This window comes from Lithobates pipiens, unplaced genomic scaffold (genome assembly GCF_037356315.1).
Source record: "Lithobates pipiens isolate NorthernLeopardFrog02 unplaced genomic scaffold, aLitPip1_a1.2 Scaffold_19, whole genome shotgun sequence".
Lineage (NCBI taxonomy): Eukaryota > Metazoa > Chordata > Amphibia > Anura > Ranidae > Lithobates > Lithobates pipiens.
In genome coordinates, this window is record NW_027507764.1 from 583,486,628 (window position 1) to 583,499,456 (window position 12,829).

General features: G+C 55.5%; 1 protein-coding gene across 1 annotated transcript in view; it reads left to right on the forward strand.

Moving 5' to 3' along the window:
• The first annotated feature begins 6,971 nt into the window (after positions 1–6,971).
• Positions 6,972–12,829, forward strand: part of ARHGAP39 (Rho GTPase activating protein 39) — a 311,135-nt gene continuing 305,277 nt past the window's right edge. Inside the window, 1 exon segment of the mRNA XM_077493504.1 lies at positions 6,972–7,150. Coding sequence (XP_077349630.1) covers positions 7,140–7,150 — 11 coding nt within the window. The 5' untranslated portion in view covers positions 6,972–7,139.

A 12,829-nucleotide genomic window follows, 5' to 3' on the forward strand; every position in this document is an offset into this window, starting at 1 on the left:
CCCCCATCGCTCCTCCATAACTCCCCCCCATCGCTCCTCCATAACTCCCCCCCATCGCTCCTCCATAACTCCCCCCCATCGCTCCTCCATAACTCCCCCCATCGCTCCTCCATAACTCCCCCCCATCGCTCCTCCATAACTCCCCCCCATCGCTCCTCCATAACTCCCCCCATCACTCCTCCATAACTCCCCCCATCACTCCTCCATAACTCCCCCCATCACTCCTCCATAACTCCCCCCATCACTCCTCCATAACCCCCATTACTCCTCCATAACTCCCCCCATCATTCCTCCATAACCCCCCCATCACTCCTCCATAACCCCCCATCACTCCTCCATAACCCCCCCATCACTCCTCCATAACTCCCCCCCATCACTCCTCCATAACTCCCCCCATCACTCCTCCATAACCCCCATCACTCCTCCATAACTCCCCCCATCACTCCTCCATAACTCCCCCCATCACTCCTCTATAACCCCCCCATCACTCCTCCATAACTCCCCATCACTCCTCCATAACCCCCCATCACTCCTCCATAACTCCCCCCATCACTCCTCCATAACCCCCCCATCACTCCTCCATAACCCCCCATCGCTCCTCCATAACTCCTCCATAACTCCCCCATCACTCCTCCATAACTCCCCCCATCACTCCCTCCATAACCTCCCCATCACTCCTCCATAACCCCCCCATAACTCCCCCCATCGCTCCTCCATAACTCCCCCATCACTCCATAACTCCCCCATCACTCCATAACTCCCTCCCATCACTCCTCCATAACCTCCCCATCACTCCTCCATAACCCCCCCATCACTCCTCCATAACCCCCCATCGCTCCTCCATAACTCCCCCCATCGCTCCTCCATAACTCCCCCCATCGCTCCTCCATAACTCCCCCCATCACTCCTCCATAACCTCCCCATCACTCTCCATAACTCCCCCCCCATCGCTCCTCCATAACTCCCCCATCACTCCTCCATAACCCCCCATCACTCCTCCATAACTCCCTCCCATCACTCCTCCATAACCTCCCCATCGCTCCTCCATAACTCCCCCATCACTCCTCCATAACCCCCCCATCACTCCTCCATAACCTCCCCATCACTCCTCCATAACTCCCCCCATCATTCCTCCATAACCTCCCTCATCACTCCTCCATAACCCCCCCATCACTCCTCCATAACCCCCCCATCACTCCTCCATAACTCCCCCCCATCACTCCTCTATAACCCCCCATCACTCCTCCATAACCCCCCATCACTCCTCCATAACTCCCCCCATCACTCCTCCATAACCCCCCCATCACTCCTCCATAACTCCCCCATCGCTCCTCCATAACTCCCCCCATCACTCCTCCATAAACTCCCCCCCATCACTCCTCCATAACTCCCCCCATCACTCCTCCATAACCCCCATTACTCCTCCATAACTCCCCCATCATTCCTCCATAACCCCCCCATCACTCCTCCATAACCCCCCATCACTCCTCCATAACCCCCCCATCACTCCTCCATAACTCCCCCCCATCACTCCTCCATAACTCCCCCATCACTCCTCCATAACCCCCATCACTCCTCCATAACTCCCCCCATCACTCCTCTATAACCCCCCCATCACTCCTCCATAACTCCCCATCACTCCTCCATAACCCCCCATCACTCCTCCATAACTCCCCCCATCACTCCTCCATAACCCCCCCATCACTCCTCCATAACCCCCCATCGCTCCTCCATAACTCCTCCATAACTCCCCCATCACTCCTCCATAACTCCCCCCATCACTCCTCCATAACCTCCCCATCACTCCTCCATAACCCCCCCATAACTCCCCCCCATCGCTCCTCCATAACTCCCCCATCACTCCATAACTCCCCCATCACTCCATAACTCCCTCCCATCACTCCTCCATAACCTCCCCATCACTCCTCCATAACCCCCCCATCACTCCTCCATAACCCCCCATCGCTCCTCCATAACTCCCCCCATCGCTCCTCCATAACTCCCCCATCACTCCTCCATAACCTCCCCATCACTCCTCCATAACTCCCCCCCATCGCTCCTCCATAACTCCCCCATCACTCCTCCATAACCCCCCATCACTCCTCCATAACTCCCTCCCATCACTCCTCCATAACCTCCCCATCGCTCCTCCATAACTCCCCCATCACTCCTCCATAACCCCCCCATCACTCCTCCATAACCTCCCCATCACTCCTCCATAACTCCCCCCATCATTCCTCCATAACCTCCCTCATCACTCCTCCATAACCCCCCATCACTCCTCCATAATTCCCCCATCACTCCTCCATAACCCCCCCATCACTCCTCCATAACTCCCCCCCATCACTCCTCTATAACCCCCCCATCACTCCTCCATAACCCCCCATCACTCCTCCCATAACTCCCCCCCATCACTCCTCCATAACCCCCCCATCACTCCTCCATACTCCCCCATCGCTCCTCCATAACTCCCTCCCATCACTCCTCCATAACTCCCCCATCACTCCTCCATAACCTCTCCATCACTCCTCCATAACCCCCCCATAACTCCCCCATCGCTCCTCCATAACTCCCCCATCACTCCTCCATAACCCCCATCACTCCTCCATAACTCCCTCCCATCACTCCTCCATAACTCCCTCCCATCACTCCTCCATAACTCCCTCCCATCACTCCTCCATAACTCCCCCATCACTCCTCCATAACCCCCCCATCACTCCTCCATAACTCCCCCCATCGCTCCTCCATAACTCCCCCCCATCGCTCCTCCATAACCCCCCCATCGCTCCTCCATAACTCCCCCCATCGCTCCTCCATAACTCCCCCCATCGCTCCTCCATAACTCCCCCCATCACTCCTCCATAACCTCCCCATCACTCCTCCATAACCCCCCATAACTCCCCCCCATCGCTCCTCCATAACTCCCCCATCACTCCTCCATAACCCCCCATCACTCCTCCATAACTCCCTCCCATCACTCCTCCATAACCTCCCCATCGCTCTCCATAACTCCCCCATCACTCCTCCATAACCCCCCCATCACTCCTCCATAACCTCCCCATCACTCCTCCATAACCTCCCCATCACTCCTCCATAACTCCCCCCCATCACTCCTCCATAACTCCCCCCATCACTCCTCCATAACCTCCATAACCCCCCCATTACGCCTCCATAACTCCCCCCCTTCACTCCTCCATAACCCCCCATCACTCCTCCATAACTCCCCCCCATCACTCCTCCATAACCCCCCCATCACTCCTCCATAACTCCCCCCCATCGCTCCTCCATAACTCCCCCCATCGCTCCTCCATAACTCCCCCTCATCGCTCCTCCATAACCCCCCCATCGCTCCTCCATAACTCCCCCCATCGCTCCTCCATAACTCCCCCATCGCTCCTCCATAACTCCCCCCATCGCTCCTCCATAACTCCCCCCATCGCTCCTCCATAACTCCCCCCCATCGCTCCTCCATAACTCCCCCCCATCACTCCTCCATAACTCCCCCCCATCACTCCTCCATAACTCCCCCCCATCACTCCTCCATAACTCCCCCCATCACTCCTCCATAACCCCCCCATCACTCCTCCATAACCCTCCATCACTCCCCCCATCACTCCTCCATAACCCTCCATCACTCCCCCCATCACTCCTCCATAACCCCCATTACTCCTCCATAACCCCCCATCACTCCTCCATAACTCCCCCCATCACTCCTCCATAACTCCCCCATCACTCCTCCATAACCCCCCATCACTCCTCCATAACTCCCCCCATCACTCCTCCATAAATCCCCATCACTCCTCCATAACTCCCCCCATCGCTCCTCCATAACCCCCCATCGCTCCTCCATAACTCCCCCCATCGCTCCTCCATAACCCCCCATCGCTCCTCCATAACTCCCCCCATCACTCCTCCATAACTCCCCCCATCACTCCTCCATAACTCCCCCCATCGCTCCTCCATAACCCCCCCATCGCTCCTCCATAACCCCCCATCGCTCCTCCATAACTCCCCCATCACTCCTCCATAACTCCCCCCATCACTCCTCCATAACCCCCCCATCACTCCTCCATAACTCCCCCCATCACTCCTCCATAACCCCCCATCACTCCTCCATAACTCCCCATCACACACCCATAACCCCCCCCCCCCATCACTCCTCCATAACCCTCCATAACTCCCCCATCACTCCTCCATAAACCCCCATCACTCCTCCATAACTCCCCATCACTCCTCCATAACTCCCCATCACACGCCCATAACCCCCCCCATCACTCCTCCATAACCCTCCATCACTCCCCCATCACTCCTCCATAACCCCCATTACTCCTCCATAACCCCCCATCACTCCTCCATAACTCCCCATCACTCCTCCATAACTCCCCCCATCGCTCCTCCATAACCCCCCATCACTCCTCCATAACCCCCCATCACTCCTCCATAACTCCCCCCATCGCTCCTCCATAACTCCCCCCCATCGCTCCTCCATAACCCCCCCATCGCTCCTCCATAACTCCCCCCATCGCTCCTCCATAACTCCCCCCATCACTCCTCCATAACCTCCCCATCACTCCTCCATAACCCCCCATAACTCCCCCCCATCGCTCCTCCATAACCCCCCATCACTCCTCCCTAACTCCCTCCCATCACTCCTGCATAACCTCCCCATCGCTCCTCCATAACTCCTCCATAACCCCCCATCACTCCTCCATAACCTCCCCATCACTCCTCCATAACTCCCCCCATCACTCCTCCATAACTCCCCCCCATCGCTCCTCCATAACCTCCCCCATCGCTCCTCCATAACCCCCCCATTACGCCTCCATAACTCCCCCCTTCACTCCTCCATAACCCCCCCATCGCTCCTCCATAACTCCCCCCCATCACTTCTCCATAACCCCCCCATCGCTCCTCCATAACTCCCCCCCATCGCTCCTCCATAACTCCCCCATCGCTCCTCCATAACTCCCCCCCATCGCTCCTCCATAACCCCCCCTCATCGCTCCTCCATAACCCCCCATCGCTCCTCCATAACTCCCCCCATCGCTCCTCCATAACTCCCCCCCCATCGCTCCTCCATAACTCCCCCCATCACTCCTCCATAACCCCCCTATCGCTCCTCCATAACTCCCCCCTATCGCTCCTCCATAACTCCCCCCATCGCTCCTCCATAAGCCCCCCATCGCTCCTCCATAACTCCCCCTCATCGCTCCTCCATAACTCCCCCCCATCGCTCCTCCATAACTCCCCCCCATCGCTCCTCCATAACTCCCCCCCATCGCTCCTCCATAACTCCCCCATCGCTCCTCCATAACTCCCCCCACCCCATCGCTCCTCCATAACTCCCCCATTCGCTCCTCCATAACTCCCCCCCATCACTCCTCCCATAACTCCCCCCATCACTCCTCTATAACCCCTCATCACTCCTCATAACTCCCCATCACACGCCCATAACCCCCCCCCCATCACTCCTCCATAATCCTCCATCACTCCTCATAGTCCCTCCATCACTCCCCCATCACTCCTCCATAACCCCCATTACTCCTCATAACCCCCATCACTCCTCATAACTCCCCCCATCACTCCTCCATAACTCCTCCCCCATCACTCCTCCATAACCCCCCATCACTTCCTCCATAACTCCCCCCATCACTCCTCCATACTCCCCATCACTCCTCCATAAACTCCCCCCATCACTCCTCCATAACTCCCCCCATCGCTCCTCCATAACCCCCCATCACTCCTCCATAACTCCCCCCCATCACTCCTCCATAACTCCCCCCATCACTCCTCCATAACCCCCCCCATCACTCCTCCATAACCCCCCATCACTCCTCCATAACCCCCCATCGCTCCTCCATAACTTCCCCCATCACTCCTCCATAACTCCCCCCATCACTCCTCCATAACCCCCCATCACTCCTCCATAACCCCCCCATCACTCCTCCATAACCCCCCCATCACTCCTCCATAACCCCCCCATCACTCCTCCATAACCCCCCATCACTCCTCCATAACCCCCCATCACTCCTCCATAACTCCCCCCATCACTCCTCCATAACTCCCCCCATCACTCCTCCATAACCCCCCATCACTCCTCCATAACTCCCCATCACACGCCCATAACCCCCCCCCCATCACTCCTCCATAACCCTCCATCACTCCTCCATAACTCCCCCCATCACTCCTCCATAACCCCCATCACTCCTCCATAACTCCCCATCACACGCCCATAACCCCCCCCCCCCCCCATCACTCCTCCTAACTCCCCCCATCACTTCTCCCTAACTCCCCCCCATCACTCCTCCATAACTCCCCCCACACCCTCCATAACCCCCTATCACTCCTCCATAACCCCCCATCACTCCTCCATAACCCCCATCACTCCTCCATAACTCCCCCCCATCACTCCTCCATAACTCCCCCCATCACTCCTCCATAACTCCCCCCCATCACTCCTCCATAACCCCCCCATCACTCCTCCATAACCCCCCCATCACTCCTCCATAACCCCATTACTCCTCCATAACTCCCCCCATCATTCCTCCATAACCCCCCCATCACTCCTCCATAACCCCCATCACTCCCTCCATAACCCCCCCATCACTCCTCCATAACCCCCCATCACTGCTCCATAACCCCCCATCACTCCTCCATAACCCCCCATCACTCCTCCATAACCCCCCATCACTCCTCCATAACCCCCCCATCACTCCTCCATAACCCCCCATCACTCCTCCATAACCCCCCCATCACTCCTCCATAACTTCCCTCTATGATCTCTATATCTCTCCTCTATACTCCTCATACCCCCCTATATCCTACCCGCCAGTGGTCCATCCCTCCCCCCTTTTCCCGGACACACATGGCTCGGTCCCCCTATAGGGATGCAGGGATGCTCCGAGGCCCCGCCCCTCCTCACCCCGCCCTCCTGGACCGGCTGTTGCGGGCACGCGCACTGCGATCAGCAGGTGACAGACGGGGCCGCGCGCGGGGACGCGCATGGATCTGACATAGGATCGGCGGATCTTCTCTCCGGCCTCATCATCCTCATCCTCCTCTCCTCCTCATGGCATCCTCCGCCTGCCGGGGACCCCACCCGTCATCCTGATCCCGGAAGACACGCAGGAGACCGAGAGATGGCGGAGAGGTAATAATAATAATGTGTGCGATCTTCTATGACTGAGCCTGGGACTGAGAGACCGAGAAATGTATGGGGGGGATCTTCATCATCCTCATCCTCTGTACAGGGGGGGTCCTCATCCTTATCCTCTGTGTACAGGGGGGCATCTTCACCCTTATCCTCTGTGTAGGGGGGACCATCCTCATCCTCTGTGTACAGGGGGGGACATCCTCATCCTCTGTGTACGGGGGGGACATCCTCATCCTCTGTGTACAGGGGGGGACATCCTCATCCTCTGTGTACAGGGGGGGACATCCTCATCCTCTGTGTACAGGGGGGGACATCCTCATCCTCTGTGTGCAGGGGGGGACATCCTCATCCTCTGTGTACAGGGGGGGCATCCTCATCCTCTGTGTACGGGGTCACATCCTTATCCTCTGTGTACAGGGGGGGACATCCTCATCCTCTGTGTGCAGGGGGGGACATCCTCATCCTCTGTGTACAGAGGGGGCATCCTCATCCTCTGTGTACGGGGGGACATCCTCATCCTCTGTGTACGGGGGGGGTCAAATCCTCATCCTCTGTGTACGGGGGGTCACATCCTCATCCTCTGTGTACGGGGGGGGGGGGGGGTCAAATCCTCATCCTCTGTGTACGGGGGGGGTCACATCCTCATCCTCTGTGTACGGGGGGTCACATCCTCATCCTCTGTGTACAGGGGGGACATCCTCATCCTCTGTGTACAGGGGGGACATCCTCATCCTCTGTGTATGGGGGGAACATCCTCATCCTCTGTGTACGGGGGGGTCACATCCTCATCCTCTGTGTATGGGGGGAACATCCTCATCCTCTGTGTACGGGGGGGTCACATCCTCATCCTCTGTGTACAGGGGGGGCATCCTCATCCTCTGTACAGGGGGACATCCTTATCCTCTGTGTACGGGGGGACATCCTCATCCTCTGTGTACGGGGGGGTCACATCCTCATCCTCTGTGTACAGGGGGGGACATCCTCATCCTCTGTGTACAGGGGGGGACATCCTCATTCTCTGTGTACAGGGGGGGACATCCTCATCCTCTGTGTACAGGGGGGATATCCTCATCCTCTGTGTACGGGGGTCACATCCTCATCCTCTGTGTACAGGGGGGGACATCCTCATTCTCTGTGTACAGGGGGGGACATCCTCATTCTCTGTGTACAGGGGGGGACATCCTCATTCTCTGTGTACAGGGGGGGACATCCTCATCCTCTGTGTACAGGGGGGATATCCTCATCCTCTGTGTACGGGGGTCACATCCTCATCCTCTGTGTACGGGGGTCACATCTTCATCCTCTGTGCACAGGGGGGACATCCTCATCCTCTGTGTACGGGGGGTCACATCCTCATCCTCTGTGCACAGGAAGGAGTCACATCCTCATCCTTTGTGCACAGGGGGGTCACATCCTCATCCTCTGTGCACAGGGGGGGTCACATCCTAATTTTCTATGTACAGGGGGCGGTCCCATCCTCATCCTCTGTGTACTGGGGGGGGGGGGGGTGGGTCACATTCCCATCCTCTGTACAAGGGGGGTTGCATCCTCATTCTCTGAACAGGGGTCACAACCTAATTTTCTATGTACAGGGGCCGGTCCCATCCTCATCCCCTGTGTACGGGGGGGGGGCTCACATCCTCATCCTCTGTGTACAGGGGGGCTCACATCCTCATCCTCTGTGTACAGGGGGCTCACATCCTCATCCTCTGTGTACAGGGGGCTCACATCCGCATCCTCTGTGTATGGGGGGGGGTCACATCCTCATTCTTATACTCTGTGTAAAGGGGGGTCACATCCTCATCCTCTGTCTACAGGGGGTGGTCACATCCTCATCATCTATGTACAGGGGTAGGGGGTAACATCCTCATCATCTATGTACAGGGGTAGGGGGTAACATCCTAATTTTCTGTGTACATGGGGGGGGGGTCACATCCTCATCCTCTGTGTAAAGGAGGGGGTCACATCCGTGTTGTCTGTGTATGGGGGGGTCTCATCCTCTGTGTACAGGGGGTGTGATATCCTCATCCTCTGTGTATGGGGGGATCACATTCTCATCCTCTGTGTACAGGGGGGGTTATATCCTTATCCTCTGTGTACGGGGGGGGTGATATCCTTATCCTCTGTGTACGGGGGGTGATATCCTCATCCTCTGTGTACGGGGGGGGGGGGTCACATTCTCATCTTCTGTGTACGGGGGAGGGGGTGATATCCTTATCCTCTGTGTATGGGGGGGTGATATCCTCATCCTCTGTGTACGGGGGGGGTCACATTCTCATCTTCTGTGTACGGGGGGGGATATCCTCATCCTCTGTGCACGGGGCGGTCACATCCTTGTCCTCTGTGTGCAGGGGGGGGTGTGATATCCTCATCCTCTGTTTAGGGAGGTGATATCCTCATCCTCTGTTTAGGGAGGTGATATCCTCATCCTCTGTTTAGGGGGGTGATATCCTCATCCTTTGTGTACGGGGGGTGATATCCTCATCCTTTGTGTACGGGGGGTGATATCCTCATCCTCTGTTTAGGGGGGGTGCTATCCGCATCCTCTGTGTACGGGGGGTGATATCCTCTGTGTACGGGGGGTGATATCCTCATCCTCTGTGTAGGGGGGTGATATCCTCATCGTCTGTGTACAGAGGGGTGATATCCTCATCCTCTGTGTAGGGGGGTGATATCCTCATCCTCTGTGTAGGGGGGTGATATCCTCATCCTCTGTGTACGGGGGGGGGTGATATCCTCATCCTTTGTGTACGGGGGGTGATATCCTCATCCTCTGTGTACGGGGGGGGGTGATATCCTCATCCTCTGTGTACGGGGGGTGATATCCTCATCCTCTGTGTACGGGGGGTGATATCCTCATCCTCTGTGTAGGGGGGTGATATTCTCATCCTCTGTGTACAGAGGGGTAATATCCTCATCCTCTGTGTACGGGGGGGTGATATCCTCATCCTCTGTGTACGAGGGGGGTGATATCCTCATCCTCTGTGTACAGGGGGGGGGGATATGATATCCTCATCCTCTGTGTACAGGGGGGGATATGATATCCTCATCCTCTGTGTACAGGGGTGGGGGGGTGATATCCTCATCCTCTGTGTACAGGGGGGGGGATATGATATCCTCATCCTCTGTGTACAGGGGTGGGGGGGTGATATCCTCATCCTCTGTGTACAGGGGGGGATATGATATCCTCATCCTCTGTGTACGGAGGGGTGATATCCTCATCCTCTGTGTACAGGGGGGGATATGATATCCTCATCCTCTGTGTACAGGGGGGGGATATGATATCCTCATCCTCTGTGTTTGGAGAGGAAATGATCAATTCTGGTGTGTCCTCTTGCTGGGAAAGGGTTAATGTGTCATGCTGTGTGTGGGGAGTAAGGGGTTAATGTCGGGTCACGTGACCATCCTGTGTCTATGGGGAGGTAATGCCGGGTATTGTCATCCTCTGTGTGTGGACAAAAAAGGGTTAATATCTATATCTATGGATAGCAGAGGGTTAACTCGGCCTTCACATGTGTGCCTTCAAGAAGGGGTTAATATCGGGGTAAAATGTTTATACTGTGGGGGGAGGGGCTAATATCGGGTCACGTGTTTATACTGTGGGGGGAGGGGTTAATATCGGGTCACGTGTTTATACTGTGGGGGGAGGGGTTAATATCGGGTCACATGTTTATACTGTGAGGGAGGGGTTAATATCGGGTCACATATTTATACCGTGGGGGAGGGGTTAATATCGGCTCACATGTTTATACCGTGGGGGGAGGGGTTAATATCGGCTCACATGTTTATACCGTGGGGGGAGGGGTTAATATTGGGTCACATGTTTATACCGTGGGGGGAGGGGTTAATATCGGCTCACATGTTTATACCGTGGGGGGAGGGGTTAATATCGGGTCACATGTTTATACCGTGGGGGGAGGGGTTAATATCGGGTCACATATTTATACCGTGGGGGAGGGGTTAATATTGGGTCACATGTTTATACCGTGGGGGGAGGGGTTAATATCGGCTCACATGTTTATACTGTGGGGGGAGGGGTTAATATTGGGTCACATGTTTATACCGTGGGGGAGGGGTTAATATCGGCTCACATGTTTATACCGTGGGGGGAGGGGTTAATATCGAGTCACATGTTTATACCGTGGGGGGAGGGGTTAATATCGAGTCACATGTTTATACCGTGGGGGGAGGGGTTAATATCGAGTCACATGTTTATACCGTGGGGGGAGGGGTTAATATCGAGTCACATGTTTATACCGCGGGGGGAGGGGTTAATATCGAGTCACATGTTTATACCGTGGGGGGAGGGGTTAATATCTGCTCACATGTTTATACCGTGGGGGGAGGGGTTAATATTGGGTCACATGTTTATACAGTGGGGGGTTAATATCGGGCCACATGTTTATACCGTGGGGGGAGGGGTTTATATCGGGTCACATGTTTATACTGTGGGGGGAGGGGTTAATATCGAGTCACATGTTTATACCGTGGGGGGAGGGGTTAATATCGGCTCACATGTTTATACTGTGGGGGGAGGGGTTAATATCGAGTCACATGTTTATACCGTGGGGGAGGGGTTAATATCGGCTCACATGTTTATACCGTGGGGGGAGGGGTTAATATCGAGTCACATGTTTATACCGTGGGGGGAGGGGTTAATATCGAGTCACATGTTTATACCGTGGGGGGAGGGGTTAATATCGAGTCACATGTTTATACCGTGGGGGGAGGGGTTAATATCGAGTCACATGTTTATACCGCGGGGGGAGGGGTTAATATCGAGTCACATGTTTATACCGTGGGGGGAGGGGTTAATATCTGCTCACATGTTTATACCGTGGGGGGAGGGGTTAATATTGGGTCACATGTTTATACAGTGGGGGGTTAATATCGGGCCACATGTTTATACCGTGGGGGGAGGGGTTTATATCGGGTCACATGTTTATACTGTGGGGGGAGGGGTTAATATCGAGTCACATGTTTATACCGTGGGGGGAGGGGTTAATATCGGCTCACATGTTTATACTGTGGGGGGAGGGGTTAATATCGAGTCACATGTTTATACCGTGGGGGAGGGGTTAATATCGGCTCACATGTTTATACTGTGGGGGGAGGGGTTAATATCGAGTCACATGTTTATACCGTGGGGGAGGGGTTAATATCTGCTCACATGTTTATACCGTGGGGGAGGGGTTAATATCTGCTCACATGTTTATACTGTGGGGGGAGGGGTTAATATCGGGTCACATGTTTATACTGTGGGAGGGTTTATATCGGGTCACATGTTTATACTGTGGGGGAGGGGTTAATATCGAGTCACATGTTTATACCGTGGGGGAGGGGTTAATAGCTGCTCACATGTTTATACCGTGGGGGGAGGGGTTAATATCGGGTCACATGTTTATACCGTGGGGGGAGGGGTTTATATCGGGTCACATGTTTATACTGTGGGGGGAGGGGTTAATATGGGGTCACATGTTTATACTGTGGGGGGGTTTATATCGGGTCACATGTTTATACTGTGGGGGGAGGGGTTAATATCGAGTCACATGTTTATACCGTGGGGGGAGGGGTTAATATCGGCTCACATGTTTATACTGTGGGGGAGGGGTTAATATCGGGTCACATGTTTATACCGTGGGGGAGGGGTTAATATCGGCTCACATGTTTATACCG